This window comes from Drosophila arizonae, chromosome X (assembly GCF_054131065.1).
Source record: "Drosophila arizonae isolate 15081-1271.41 chromosome X, UAZ_ARI_1.0, whole genome shotgun sequence".
Taxonomy (NCBI): domain Eukaryota; kingdom Metazoa; phylum Arthropoda; class Insecta; order Diptera; family Drosophilidae; genus Drosophila; species Drosophila arizonae.
This window is the reverse complement of record NC_142927.1, coordinates 22,189,237-22,201,543: the sequence shown is the minus strand read 5'-3', so window position 1 is coordinate 22,201,543 and position 12,307 is coordinate 22,189,237. Positions and strand designations below refer to the sequence as shown.

Genomic DNA, 12,307 nt, shown 5'->3' with positions numbered 1-12,307 from the left:
ATACTACTCGGAAGGGTCAGAGCGCGACCAAACGCAAAGCAACAACAACAACAACACCCATTCAACTACAGCCGGAATGCAGCGCATATCTATAATACCGGGAATAAACAATACAATTGAAACAACCTATAAAATTTTACATAAATACATATATATATATTTAAAAAAAATATATATATGAAATGCACAAGGCTCTCAAATTTCTTAGAATCGGGCCGTGGTTCGATTCCGATGAACAGCTATAAACAAATAAATAGTTGCCCATAAATAATATCAGCCGTACGGCGTGACTTTGAGGTCACTTTTGCATGTGCGTGTTTGTGTCCATGCTAAAAGCTTGCGGACTGTGTCTCGACTAAGCTTTGCACTCTCTGCTAGTAAGAGCTGACTGTAAAGCTTCACCGCACTAGCAAAGTCACGCCGGAAAAGCTCCACAAATTGCAGTTCATCGAGTATTACGCTCATTCGAGAAACAAGTGTTGATATCCTGTCATCAAGCTGATTTGCAAAGAAAAACTTCACTCTGTCTGTCATCGCCAACATTTAATTAAACTTTAAAAGTTTCAGTCAAAGTAGAAATCTTTGAGCAGAAAACGAACGACTACCAGATACCCACACTAGAAAACTTGAAGAAGAAGCCAACTTAAGAATAGAGCATAAATTATTGATAAATGTACCAGTCGAGCGAAGTAACATTTGCATCGATTCCAAGTCAAATTGTTATTATTTTTTTATTTTTTATTTTTTGTAAGACTTTTATTGAAATAATTTGGATTTTATTTCAACAAGAAACTTTAAAATCTAAAAATAATAAAATTGTCAAAGATGTGGTTTAAGCTCTACAGAATGTAATACTCTCCAATATAAAAGCAGTCAAAAAAAAAAATAAATAAATAAAAAAATAAAAATAAATAAAAATAAAAACAAATAAAAAGAGTTCTTTAAGAAATTTCATTATTTATTTAGCAACTTTTCTCTCGAACTCAAGTTAGTAGAACTTTTTATAGTGATTTTGATTCATTTAGTTCAGGAAAATCAATCGTAGTAAAAGCTATAAATTTGTTTTTCAAATTCCAGCTATCAAATATCATCAGTTCTAACGATTCCCAACTAGTTAAACCCAATTTGTACAGTCTGCTCTGAGTCATCAGCCAATATTCTTATCGACTGCATTGGTTACATACTGATTCGTCGTTCCCCTGCTGTACTCTAAGTATTTTGAGAATGCCTCAATCTCATGTCTCGATTCCGAGTTGTGGAAGACTTGACTCAATATCGCTATCATTCCGGCAATCGTTACAGCATCGAGCATTTCTAGAGCATTGGAATTTGTAGGGACTGGAAAAGTTTTGCAAATATCTATGGAATTGTTTTCAAGCTTTTCGTCAGCATCAAATTTATTTCAAAATAATCGACAAAACGCCTCGTTTCGTTGAAATGCTTCTCGTATTGCATTCTTCATTTTGTATGCTTTACAGATTTCGCACTTCTATCTATGGTAGTTTTAAGAATCGATGAATTTGAATCATGTGTGTGTGTGTTGGAACTTGATGCAATTGAAAGCAACAGTTGGCAACATCTGTCGCTGCTCATTGAAATAGCCGTTCGCATTTCTGTTTTTGCCCGCTGGTGTGTTGATTTAACCCCAACCGCAGCCCCCTGCGCCCACTCGAGCTGCAAGCAAGCGATTTGCATGCCGACATCGCATATCAAGGCAGCTGCAGTAGGCGCGCCTCGCATTGCATCAGCATAGATCAATACAGATAGCCAATTCAATTTGTCTCTGTATCTCTCTCTCTCTCACTCTCTCTCTCTTTCTGTCTTTGTCCTCACAGCGCTCAGCTGCTAAATGCTACCCGCAATCAAATCAAATCAAATGCCTCTGCTCCCTCTGCCCCTTTGCAGACTGTCGATTGCCGAATTTGCGTTCGCTTATGTCGAATCAAGTTTGATTTATGACCTTTTGTTGGCCGCTGCAACAGATGTTCGCCGTTTCAGCCAGTTGATGGGACTTTTCGTTCGCTGCCTGAAACCACCTCGTTCAATTATTCATAAGTCAGGCTCAACGATTCGGTTGGAGCAAGGACTTTGGCTTATTGGAGTACCACAAGCTAGTCACTCGTATGCAACGGTTCGATAAGATACAGCGCATTTATTCCCTATAGAGAAGGTCTTGTGGTATTTAAGAATAAACAAATAAGCTAATAAATAGGCAAGTAAATTAATATAAATAAATAAATAAGTAAAGTACTACGATATTCCTTGAGCTAATCGAAGAACTGATACTCCAATAATTCTTAGATTATTTTCTGCATGCAGAGGAACCAACACACACGCACATATTTGCATGCACACACATATCTGAGCTCTCTAGCTCTAACAGAGCTCTTAATATGTTTGAAAAGCGCTGTAAAATGATCGATAATAATCGACGATTTATCGAAAATATTTTCAATACTACATACGGTATACCCAAATACAAATGCCAGACGGATAGATAAACTGACAGACGAGCGGACGGACGAATGGACATCCTGTTATACTACTTTATGTGGGCTGTACAAAAGTTTTCACAAAGCCCAAGATTACCCATTTTCCATTTTCCATATAAAAAATAAATTAAATAAAAATCAATAATCGGAATAAAGTTTTTTATGTCAGCTTATCAGATTACTTGGCATATAATTAAAAGTGCATAAATGTAAATTAAAATTAAATTCCCTATTTAAGTTCTGATAACATCAGCAGGACTGTAGTTCGACTTCTGATTAAAGCATTTCAATTATTAAATTAAATGATTTTTTTCAAGAGCAGCTCGCTCAGCTTACATAAGATCGCTTACAGCAGCTGAGCTGGATTGAAGGCATTGTTAAATTGAAACGCAAAGCTATCAGTTTTTGCTCATCAGCGTCGGATCGGAGGAAGATTGCCGTAAGCTACAGTCCACTCCAAGTCTGTAATACTCTGTAATACTCTCAGGATGACTTACCCTTGTCCATACCCACATCCACACCCACCATCCCCCCGCTCACTTCACAGCCATTCCACATTCCGTTCGAAATAAAACACATTGTTTACACATAACTATTTATTGGTATATAAGAGTAGATGTATATATGTATGTAAATATTTATTTGCATATGGGCATGTATGCATATGTATGTGTGTAACAGCTCTGGCAGGAAGCCACAAGTACACACACACGCACACACACACACACAAACAGATGCATATGGTTATATTTCCGGTACATAGTAGCCTATGTATGTATGTATATGTGAGCATTTGCATGCGTACATCATTTTTTTGGGAAGCTGACATACATACATACATATGTATGTGTATGTAGGTACATAGAAGGTATAAGTACGTGTATACAATCTATTTAAAGGTTTGTATATATATGTCGATATATATATACTTATATAATATAGATAGCTGTAGCATTATATATTGTTTTCTTTTTTATTGGTTTTATCCATTATGTGTCATCATATGATTGTTACATTCAGTTGCATTTTGGAATTGGTTTTTTTTTACATTTACATTTTTTTTTTTTTTTTTTTTTTTTTTTTTTTTGTTATCGAAATTTGTTTTCGATTAGAATGTGTATACAAACATGTTGCATATCTTTCATACTCCCTTTTCGCTACTTCTTTCTTTCTTTCTCCTCTTCTCTCTCTAATTACGCATCTTATGCGTAATTTATATAAGTTTGATATATAAACGCTCAACTCTCTTTCTCTTTGTCTCTCTCGCTCTCTCTCTCTCTCTGTCTCGTCCACATCATCAACGTTATTTACATAGGTATATAAACATTTGATAGCAACTACATATATATTTATATGTATTTTGTATGTATACATGTATGCATGTATTTATACAAGTTTTCTTTTGTTTTTTTTTTTTTTTTTTTTTTTTTTTTTTTTCTTTCTTAACCATGCGTAGTTTTTTATCTGTTTATACTTCCCCCGGCTGTTCAAAAAAAATTTGTTTTTCAAAAATGTAAACTTCACTTGACTCGACTCGACTTCACACTATGCATATATTTATGTATATTGCATGTCTTTGTGCTGCTTCTTCATAGTGTTTTGTCTCACTTCCTCATTGTCTTCACAATGCGTCCAAAAGTATGCTACACAAATTGAATTTTTTTTTGCTTGCTCAAAAAAAATATATATATTTATCTCATATATATGTATGTATATACATTTTTGTATATAATGCTCAACTCCGCCGAGAGAATATCATTTCTCATTCATTTTAATTTCATGCTTTTATGTTTGTGCTGTTAGCAGTTATGATTTTCTTTTTTTTTTTTTTTTTCTTGGATTTGGTTGGGCTCTCAGTTAACACTACTAAAGTACATTTAGTCGGTGGTAACCGCTTGCTTGATGTAGTCTTAGGCTTAGTCTTAATCAATAATATTAACAACAATCAAACAACAACAATTAGATGCGAGTAGAGCAAAAAGAATTGAAAGTTAATCAATTGCATCTCACACGGCGGGTCAAGAAAATTGAAAAGCAAGGAAATCATTTGCCCCGGCCGTTTGTTAGCCAAGTTAAAACTGGTATGCCAGATGTGTAGAGCTGTTTGCAAACAGTTCAGGGTTTCGTTATGAATTCATGTCAGCTGAGACCTTAGGATATTGAAATCGATAATTATCGATAGCCGCCCAACAAAAATGTTTAACAATAGCTGAATATATATTGTTGTAGAAGTTACGGATTACAGGGTATCTGTTTGTCGAGCATTTCTTTCTATAATTGTTTTTACTTTTCTTGATTTCTTTACTATTTATTTTTGCTGCTGGCCCTTAATCTATTGTGACTTACTGGCACAACGTTTACTTATTGCCAAGCACAGTTGTACAATTAAATGAATAGAATCGAATGTCTATATGCTATACATATATATGTATACATGCATATTTGTATTTGTCTACACACATGTGCATATATGCCTGTAAAATATGATGTGTATCAAAATAAATTAGAGCAAGAATTTCGTTTTATTTTCGGAAATGAGCGAACATCGAGTTATATAAAATTTTGTTATTATTTTTGCGCGCATTTTAAGTATTTTTATAAATATATATTTATTATATTTATGTATATTATTTTTAATTTTTGTTGTTTTTTGTTTTTTTTTTTTTTTTTTGTATATATAATTGTAGCTGGATTTTCTTTTATTATCATTGGATAGTTTTGAGTGTTGCAAGCTTAGAGTCTTTGTTAAACAACTTTTGCGCACATTGATTGAGTTTCGTGGTGGGCAAAATGGAAAACACATTTTTTTGAGTATTTGTTGTTGTTGGTATTTTTTTTGTTTTTTTTTTTTTTTTTTAATTTTCATGTTTAAAATACAGTATACTACTATCAAAAATAGAACAAAGAGAATTTTAATTTTAGTTTTGTTGTTGTTGTTTACAAATTTGTTTAACATATTTCGTGTGTGTATATATGTATATGTATGTCTGTGTGTGTGTGTGTGGGTTTGCAATACTTTTGTTGTTTGGTTTATAATATTTGTTTGTTTTTATTTCCCATATATGTATATTCAATTGATTTGCTGTATGACTTCTGTCAGCTGTTGCTGTTGCGAAAGTAGAAAGAGACAGCAACAGCTGCAACAACGAGAACAATGACAACAACAGTTGCAACACGAGCAAAAAATGGACATGTAAAAACTAGAACAACATTTATTCGACTTCAATATATTACATATGTATATACATATATACATATATATTTATCTATATGTATATGTATTCACTTTCATATATATCTATATATTTTTTTTATTGAGACCAATAACGATCGCATTGACTTGTAAATAGTTGAAATACCATTGAAATGTATTCGCAATCATATATATATCTATATACATATATATCACGTATATACGTATATCTATATATATATGCACGTATGTATGTATATTCTACAGTCTAACTTTTATATATATACATATATATAGTATATTTAGCATTGAAAGTGAAAGTTAACTTTGGGTTGACGCACAGATTTCAAGTATTTGTGAAACATACATTGGAAATCGATATACGTTAATTGGGCACATTGAGAGTTATGTATATAGATACGTACATATATAGTATACATACATATATGTATGTAGTACTTAGGTACATATGCCTATGAATATGTATTGTAAAAATATGTAGGTTTATGTTTGCCTTTGCCAGTGTTGAGCAGCGCATTCATAGTGTGTACTGTGTACTATGTTCAGTGTTGTGGAATTGCCGTTTAGCAATTTAACTTTGTTAATTGATACAGCCAGCACACACATGCATGTGCATGTAGGCATGTGGCATATGCATACACATATTGTGAACTTAGAAGTATGATTGAAGCATACTTGATTGATTGCTGCCAATTTGGCAAATTGCCAATTTTCCCACCTCGTTACCTCTTAAAGCTCTCAAAAATTTACCAACATTCCAAACTTTTCGCACAATTCAATTAGTAAAGTTCTATTTTTGTGTTTGTATTTTATTTTTATTTTTTTTACTTCAATTAAACTCAAATTGATTTGAGTCTACACACAGAGAAGTTGAGGAGAATTTAACTTCATTTAGCATACATACATATACATATAAATATATGTTGTATTCGTATATATAATTTTAACATCAATATATAACATTTTTTTTCTTCAGTTTTATCTTTATATATATTTATTTTATTTTTTTTTTTTTTTTTTTTTTTTTTTTGTATTTTTCTGATAAGCTCAAATTGCACGTATTTACATTGCAATCCACTTGCTGATTGCAATCCTTTTTCTGAGTGCTTCTTAAGCAGTCGTCTATTATTATTCATATTCAGGTATATGTATTTATTATGGAACCATTAGACCGTCTCCTAATTGCCGCCTGCACTGAGCTATACGGGGCGTCAAAAAAAAAAAAAATTGTTCTCGAAATTCCTTTGAAATTCTGCTGCACGATTAGAACATTTATAAACATTTATGGAATATTTCTGTTTAATTAAACATTTTAAGTTCGCTCTGCTCTTTCTTTTTTTTTTATTTTTATTATTATTGTTTTTCATATGTATTCGTTTCCATTCACAACATATATACTATTTGCTGTATGAATATATGTATATGGGTTATCTTCTGCATATAATATGTTTAGTCTGATATGGGCTAATATAGTTAATATTTGTACATTTTAGGATTAAAAGCAATTAAAACGTTTTGCTCTGCATTTCTCTTGATTCAAAAAAAATATTAGTATATATATATATATATATATGTAGATATATAGTAAGTTGACACATTCATATTGGCTGAGATTTTCACATTAAAAAAAATAGTTTTTTTTTACATTTTGTTTTGGATTTCCTTTGCTTTTCTTTTAACATTGTTTGGGTTTTCTTTTAGTTATTTGATTCAGGTGACGATTAAAAGTGTAAATACGCTTTTTATGTAAATATATATGTTTATATATATATGGGTGTATATATTTCTATTAGAATATGTATGCTTCAATGTCCGTCTCTTGGGGTAAATTTGTCATTCGGCCTGCCTCGCCCACGGTTTCTCCCTGCCCAGCGTTAATCACAAAACTCACCTGCACTGTTGCCATTAAAAAATGTATCTCTGCTATTGCTATTTACTACTACGTGTGCCACGTCACTCTGGTCACTCAGATCACCTATACGATTTACCGTTATTGTTTCAAATTGTACCTTTTGTTCCGGCTGTTAGTAACTTATCCTGCGTTTCGTTTCGATTGATTTGTATGAAAAATGCAAAATGATTTCGTTTCATTGTGTTTGTCTTGTTGTTCATGCTCGAGATGCAAGTAGCTATCCTGCATGGGAGATACGAAAAGCGAAGAGCAATAGATAAAGGGAAAGAGATCTAGGTGTATATGTACTATGTAAAGAGCTGTCCATATTCGTCTGACCCAGCCAGCCTTAAATATTTGTACAGAGATGCCGGATCGGTCACAAGCCTCATCGATTAGAGAGGGCCCAAAAAATATCATGGGTCAGTCGAATATGGACAGCCTATCCATCTATCTATCTTCAGCTCACCTTACATTCCTCTAGTTCCCATTGCGTGTAGCTTTGCTGGCCGTTTACTTGCGTCTCGGAGGCCCGATCTATTTGACAAACAGATCCTTGAGCGTGGCGCACAGCGAAGCATCGCACGTGTCCTTCGAGTCGTCCTCGTCGCCCTTGCTGAACCAGTTGAGCGTTGAGCGCATTGCACGTCCAGCCTGCGACTGGGCCGAGCTGGCGGCCGATGGCCGGCCACGTCTCCCAGCCCCAGAGCCACTGGAGCTGCTGCCACTGGCGCCGGAGTCCTTGGGCACAGCACCGCGGCTGCTGCCACTGGCCGCCGCTGAGCGACTGGCCGATGAGGTCGAAGCGCCGGCTGGATTCATGCCGCCGCCCATGCTGGCATTGGAGCTCTTGCGCAGAAAGCCCTCGATGGCCGTGCCCAGGATGGTGGCATCGACAATGTTCGCCTTGGTGGCGTCGGTCCAGCTCTTCTTCTGCTTGCTGCGCGGCTTTAGCTTCGGCTTGCCGGAGTCGCCGCCTAGCGGATCCTTCTTCTGCAGCCGCTCGAGCATGTCCTTGGAGAGGGCCATGGCGCTGCTCTTGCTGCGCACGCTCTTCTTGCGCGGCAGCGGCGTCGTCGGACGCTTGCCAAACCAGCCGGATATGGCCGCCGAGCTGTTGTCCTGCGCCTCGCTCACCAGCTGCTTGGCATTGTTCAAGATGGACACGTCGAAGCTGTTGGAGCGCGTCGAGCGGCCAGCATTCGGATCGAGCAGCATGCTGCTCGAGGTCTGCCCACCGCTCGGGGTGGGCGTGGCGCTGGTGGTGCGTCCCCGAGCCGCCTGCTGGAACGTATTGCTCAAGAACGGGCTGGTAGCACTGTTGCCGGTGGCCCCCGACGAGCTGGACGAGCCGCCGTCCGGATCCGGCCGGTGTGCATCGGGGCCCGAATAGCTGCCAGAGCCAGTGATCGAGCTGAATATGCCAGCGATGTCCGTCCGGCTGCCCAGCAGGCCCAGGCCGCTGCCCGACTTCTTGCGTCGCGTCGACGCACGCGCCGACAGCGGCTGCGGCGACACACTCGGCGCCTGTGGATGCTCGGAGGCGCGCCGCATAATGTTGCCGCCAGCGCCTCCCGGCTGGGGGCACTCGGAGTAGCGGCGGTTCGTGTAGCGGCGGGCGGGTGCAGCGGCACCGACCTCGTCCACCGTCTGCACCTCGCACACCTTCTCGTTGCTCGACGTCCAGAGCTTCAAGCGTGCCTTGCGCGACTGCAAATAGATGTCATCCATAATGTCCAGCTGCAGATTGTGTATGCTGCCAATCGGGTCTGTCGATGGGGGTCCTGTGTTGCTCTCCCGCCGGGAGTTCAAGACGCGGCTGCTGCTGCAATAGCCCATCGAAATGCTTAACAACTCCATTGCACATTTTATATGGTAATTAATCTTGTAGATCTTATAGATCGCAATAAAAGGGGACAGCTAAAATAGAATTCCTTTCCACATGTTTAAGAATCCTTCTAGACTTAGTGCACAGAAACGAGCCAATTGAAGAGCTTTTACTGATCTATGTCAACGGTGGAGGAATCAATGGACCAGGTGTAATACCATTGAGTTTACTTCAGTATATGAAAGGACCCCTCCAGGTAGAGCAAATGCACATTTCAATAATCAATCGAAATGGGCAACGACTCGAATGCAAATCGAATCGCTTTATAGAGATCCAAGTCAAGGCCAGACGACTCTCATCAGAAGCACCCATGATTCTCATATTACATGTAGCTGTACCGCAATGGAGTTGTTTTAAGATCCTTTTGGGAAACTAAGTTCACAGTAAGAATTGAATTCATTTCAATTGAAGACCCAATGATGATTGCACAACTAAATTAAAGTTATTTAAAGCGCATGAACATATTCTTATAAGAAGATAAAGGGAATAGAATAATTAAGACTGGTCCATGCGCAGATAATGACAAATCGAATAGATTGCAGAGAACTATGTCAAGACAAGAGACTCCTCCATCGGAGGCAGTAATGATTAGATATTAGAATTGTACCACAATAGAGTTATTTTGTGTATGCGGAAGGATCCTTCTAGGAAACAGAATTCAATTGAATTAAGGACCTCATAATCATTGCAATACTGAAATAAACTTATTTCAACAATATGAACGTATCCTCAGATGAAGACAAATCGAATAGATTGCATAGAACAAAATCAAGACAAGAGACTCATCCATCGGAGGCATCAACGATTATGGTCTTAGAGTTATTTGTAGTATGCGAAAGGATCCTTCTAGTAAGAGACAGGTATAGTGAATTGAAGAATTGAATTGACAAATCATGAATTTACATGAAGTTATCGAATAGACAATAAAAGACTAAGTCAAGACAATAATCATGGCAATAGAGTTCAGCTAAAATATATTTCATGTCTGCAGATTAAATTCTTATTTATTCTTCGTCCAAGCAAGGGAAACCCCCATTTGAGAACAAGAAAACCTATTCGCATAATGCAGCCAAGTCACTTACCCATTGCTCGAGGGGTAGGCGGCGACAGATTCGCGGCGAGAGCGTCCAAAGAGTGTGGTGGGCACCTTCGAGATGGTGACAACTGAATGCCGGCGGCCAGATGGAGCCGGCGCCTGTGAGAGTGTGGCCAGGAATGCTGCCTCCTTGGGCGATGGGCCGGAGCCCTCGCCGCCGCGCTCGGATAGACGGCGCACCTGACTGGCGGTGATGCCCTCGGTGACCTGCTGTGAGGGCAGAGAGTGTTTGCGGGCCTCGCGCGGATCGCGCCATGGTGATAGCAAGTAGGGATTGACGGGCGAGTCGATGTCCAGGCTGGCGCGATTCGAGAATGTCTCAGAGCTCTCCGGCTCCACTTCTTCGGGCAAATTCGATTCCTCCACAACAATGAGCGGCTCCTGCTGAGCGCTGTGTGCGGCATGTGCATGTGCCTGTGCCTGGGGATGTGGATGTGGATGTGGATGTGGCAAGCCGGGTCCATGCCCGGCCCCACCACCGAAGCGCACAAATGGCGAACCACGCAAGCGTAGCGCATCTGTAACACAAAATGGAAGCAGTTAAATTGCAGATTGCTAGGTGATGCCGTCTCCCAAATGGACGTTCATTAGTGTGTCGTGTCGCCATTCTCTCTCACTCGCTCACTTACCCATTTTCACAATTGCTCAATTGCTAGCCAGTTGGGAATAAGCGCTCGTCCTGTGTGCGTGTCCTAGCTGCAAAGCGAAAGGAAACCACACATCAAATAAATATTCTATACAAATGTGTAGATGAGCTAGTGTGCGTGTGTGTTTTGTGTGTGTGCGTGTGTGTTTTGTGTGCTCTCTGCGGCAGGTTAAATAAAGCCAGCCTGTTCATTATCCATGTTGCGAGCATACTCTTCTTTCAGGATATACTAATTATGCCATGCAGGCAGAGAGAGCGCAGTCAGCTATATATTCTGAATGACTTGATATTCGAAGATCTAGTTCGTAAGCTAGACAGGTTAGCTACCGTTTTCATTTAAATTGCAAACTTAGATTAGCTAAGTGTCAAGGCTTAGTGTCAAAGGGCTTAGACCTCAACTCTAGGAAAAATAGCAAACGGAAAGCCTTGACAACAAATTCTATAACTAAACATCTGAGCTAAAATCAAAAGCTCTTCCGATCTCTAGACCATGATAACGTTTCCAATAATCGCCCGTTAGAGCGATCGGTGGGTTAGCTATTTATACTATCGATAGCTCCATCGTTACAAAAGTAAATGTTTTTTTTTTTTTTTAATTGAAAAAAAAAATCCGAAAAATATTACAGTAAATCCACTAAAAATGCTATTAACAAGTGTAAAAGTGTAAATTAAAACCCAAATAACACAAATACTTAATTTTTTAAAGCAAAAAATAAAAATAAAATTAAAAATAATAATAATAAAAATAATAATAATAATAAATAATTAATAATAATAATAATAATTTAATTTATATATATATATATATGTGAGAAAAATAGCTACAAACTAAAAAATAATAATAAAAAAAAAAAATAAAAAAAAAAAAAAAATATATATATATATATATATATATATATATATATATTTTTTTTTTTTTTTTATTATTTTTTAGTTTGTAGCTATTTTTCTTTTTTTTTTTTATTCTTTTCAACTCGAATAAGTTTGCTAGAAAAAACATTTGTTTGCACAATTCGAGAAAGAGTTTACTCATATTTATTAGTCAGTAAAAAAATTTCAAATATAAGATATAATCGTATA

General features: G+C 37.6%; 1 protein-coding gene across 2 annotated transcripts in view; it reads right to left on the bottom strand.

Annotated features, from left to right (window-relative positions):
* Positions 1–3,070: 3,070 nt before the first annotated feature.
* kairos overlaps positions 3,071–12,307 on the bottom strand; it is a 63,152-nt gene continuing 53,915 nt past the window's right edge. Inside the window, exons 2-5 of one of the 2 annotated variants that reach the window (XM_089475721.1) lie at positions 11,211–11,277; positions 10,568–11,099; positions 8,067–9,419; positions 3,071–7,840 (exon numbers count right to left, since the gene is read on the bottom strand). In XM_089475721.1, coding sequence (XP_089331847.1) covers positions 8,135–9,419; positions 10,568–11,099; positions 11,211–11,214 — 1,821 coding nt within the window. In that variant the 5' untranslated portion in view covers positions 11,215–11,277 and the 3' untranslated portion in view covers positions 3,071–7,840; positions 8,067–8,134. Of the gene's footprint in view, positions 7,841–8,066; positions 9,423–10,567; positions 11,100–11,210; positions 11,278–12,307 lie in introns of both variants that reach the window. The other variant, XM_018017126.2, reaches the window with a different exon arrangement.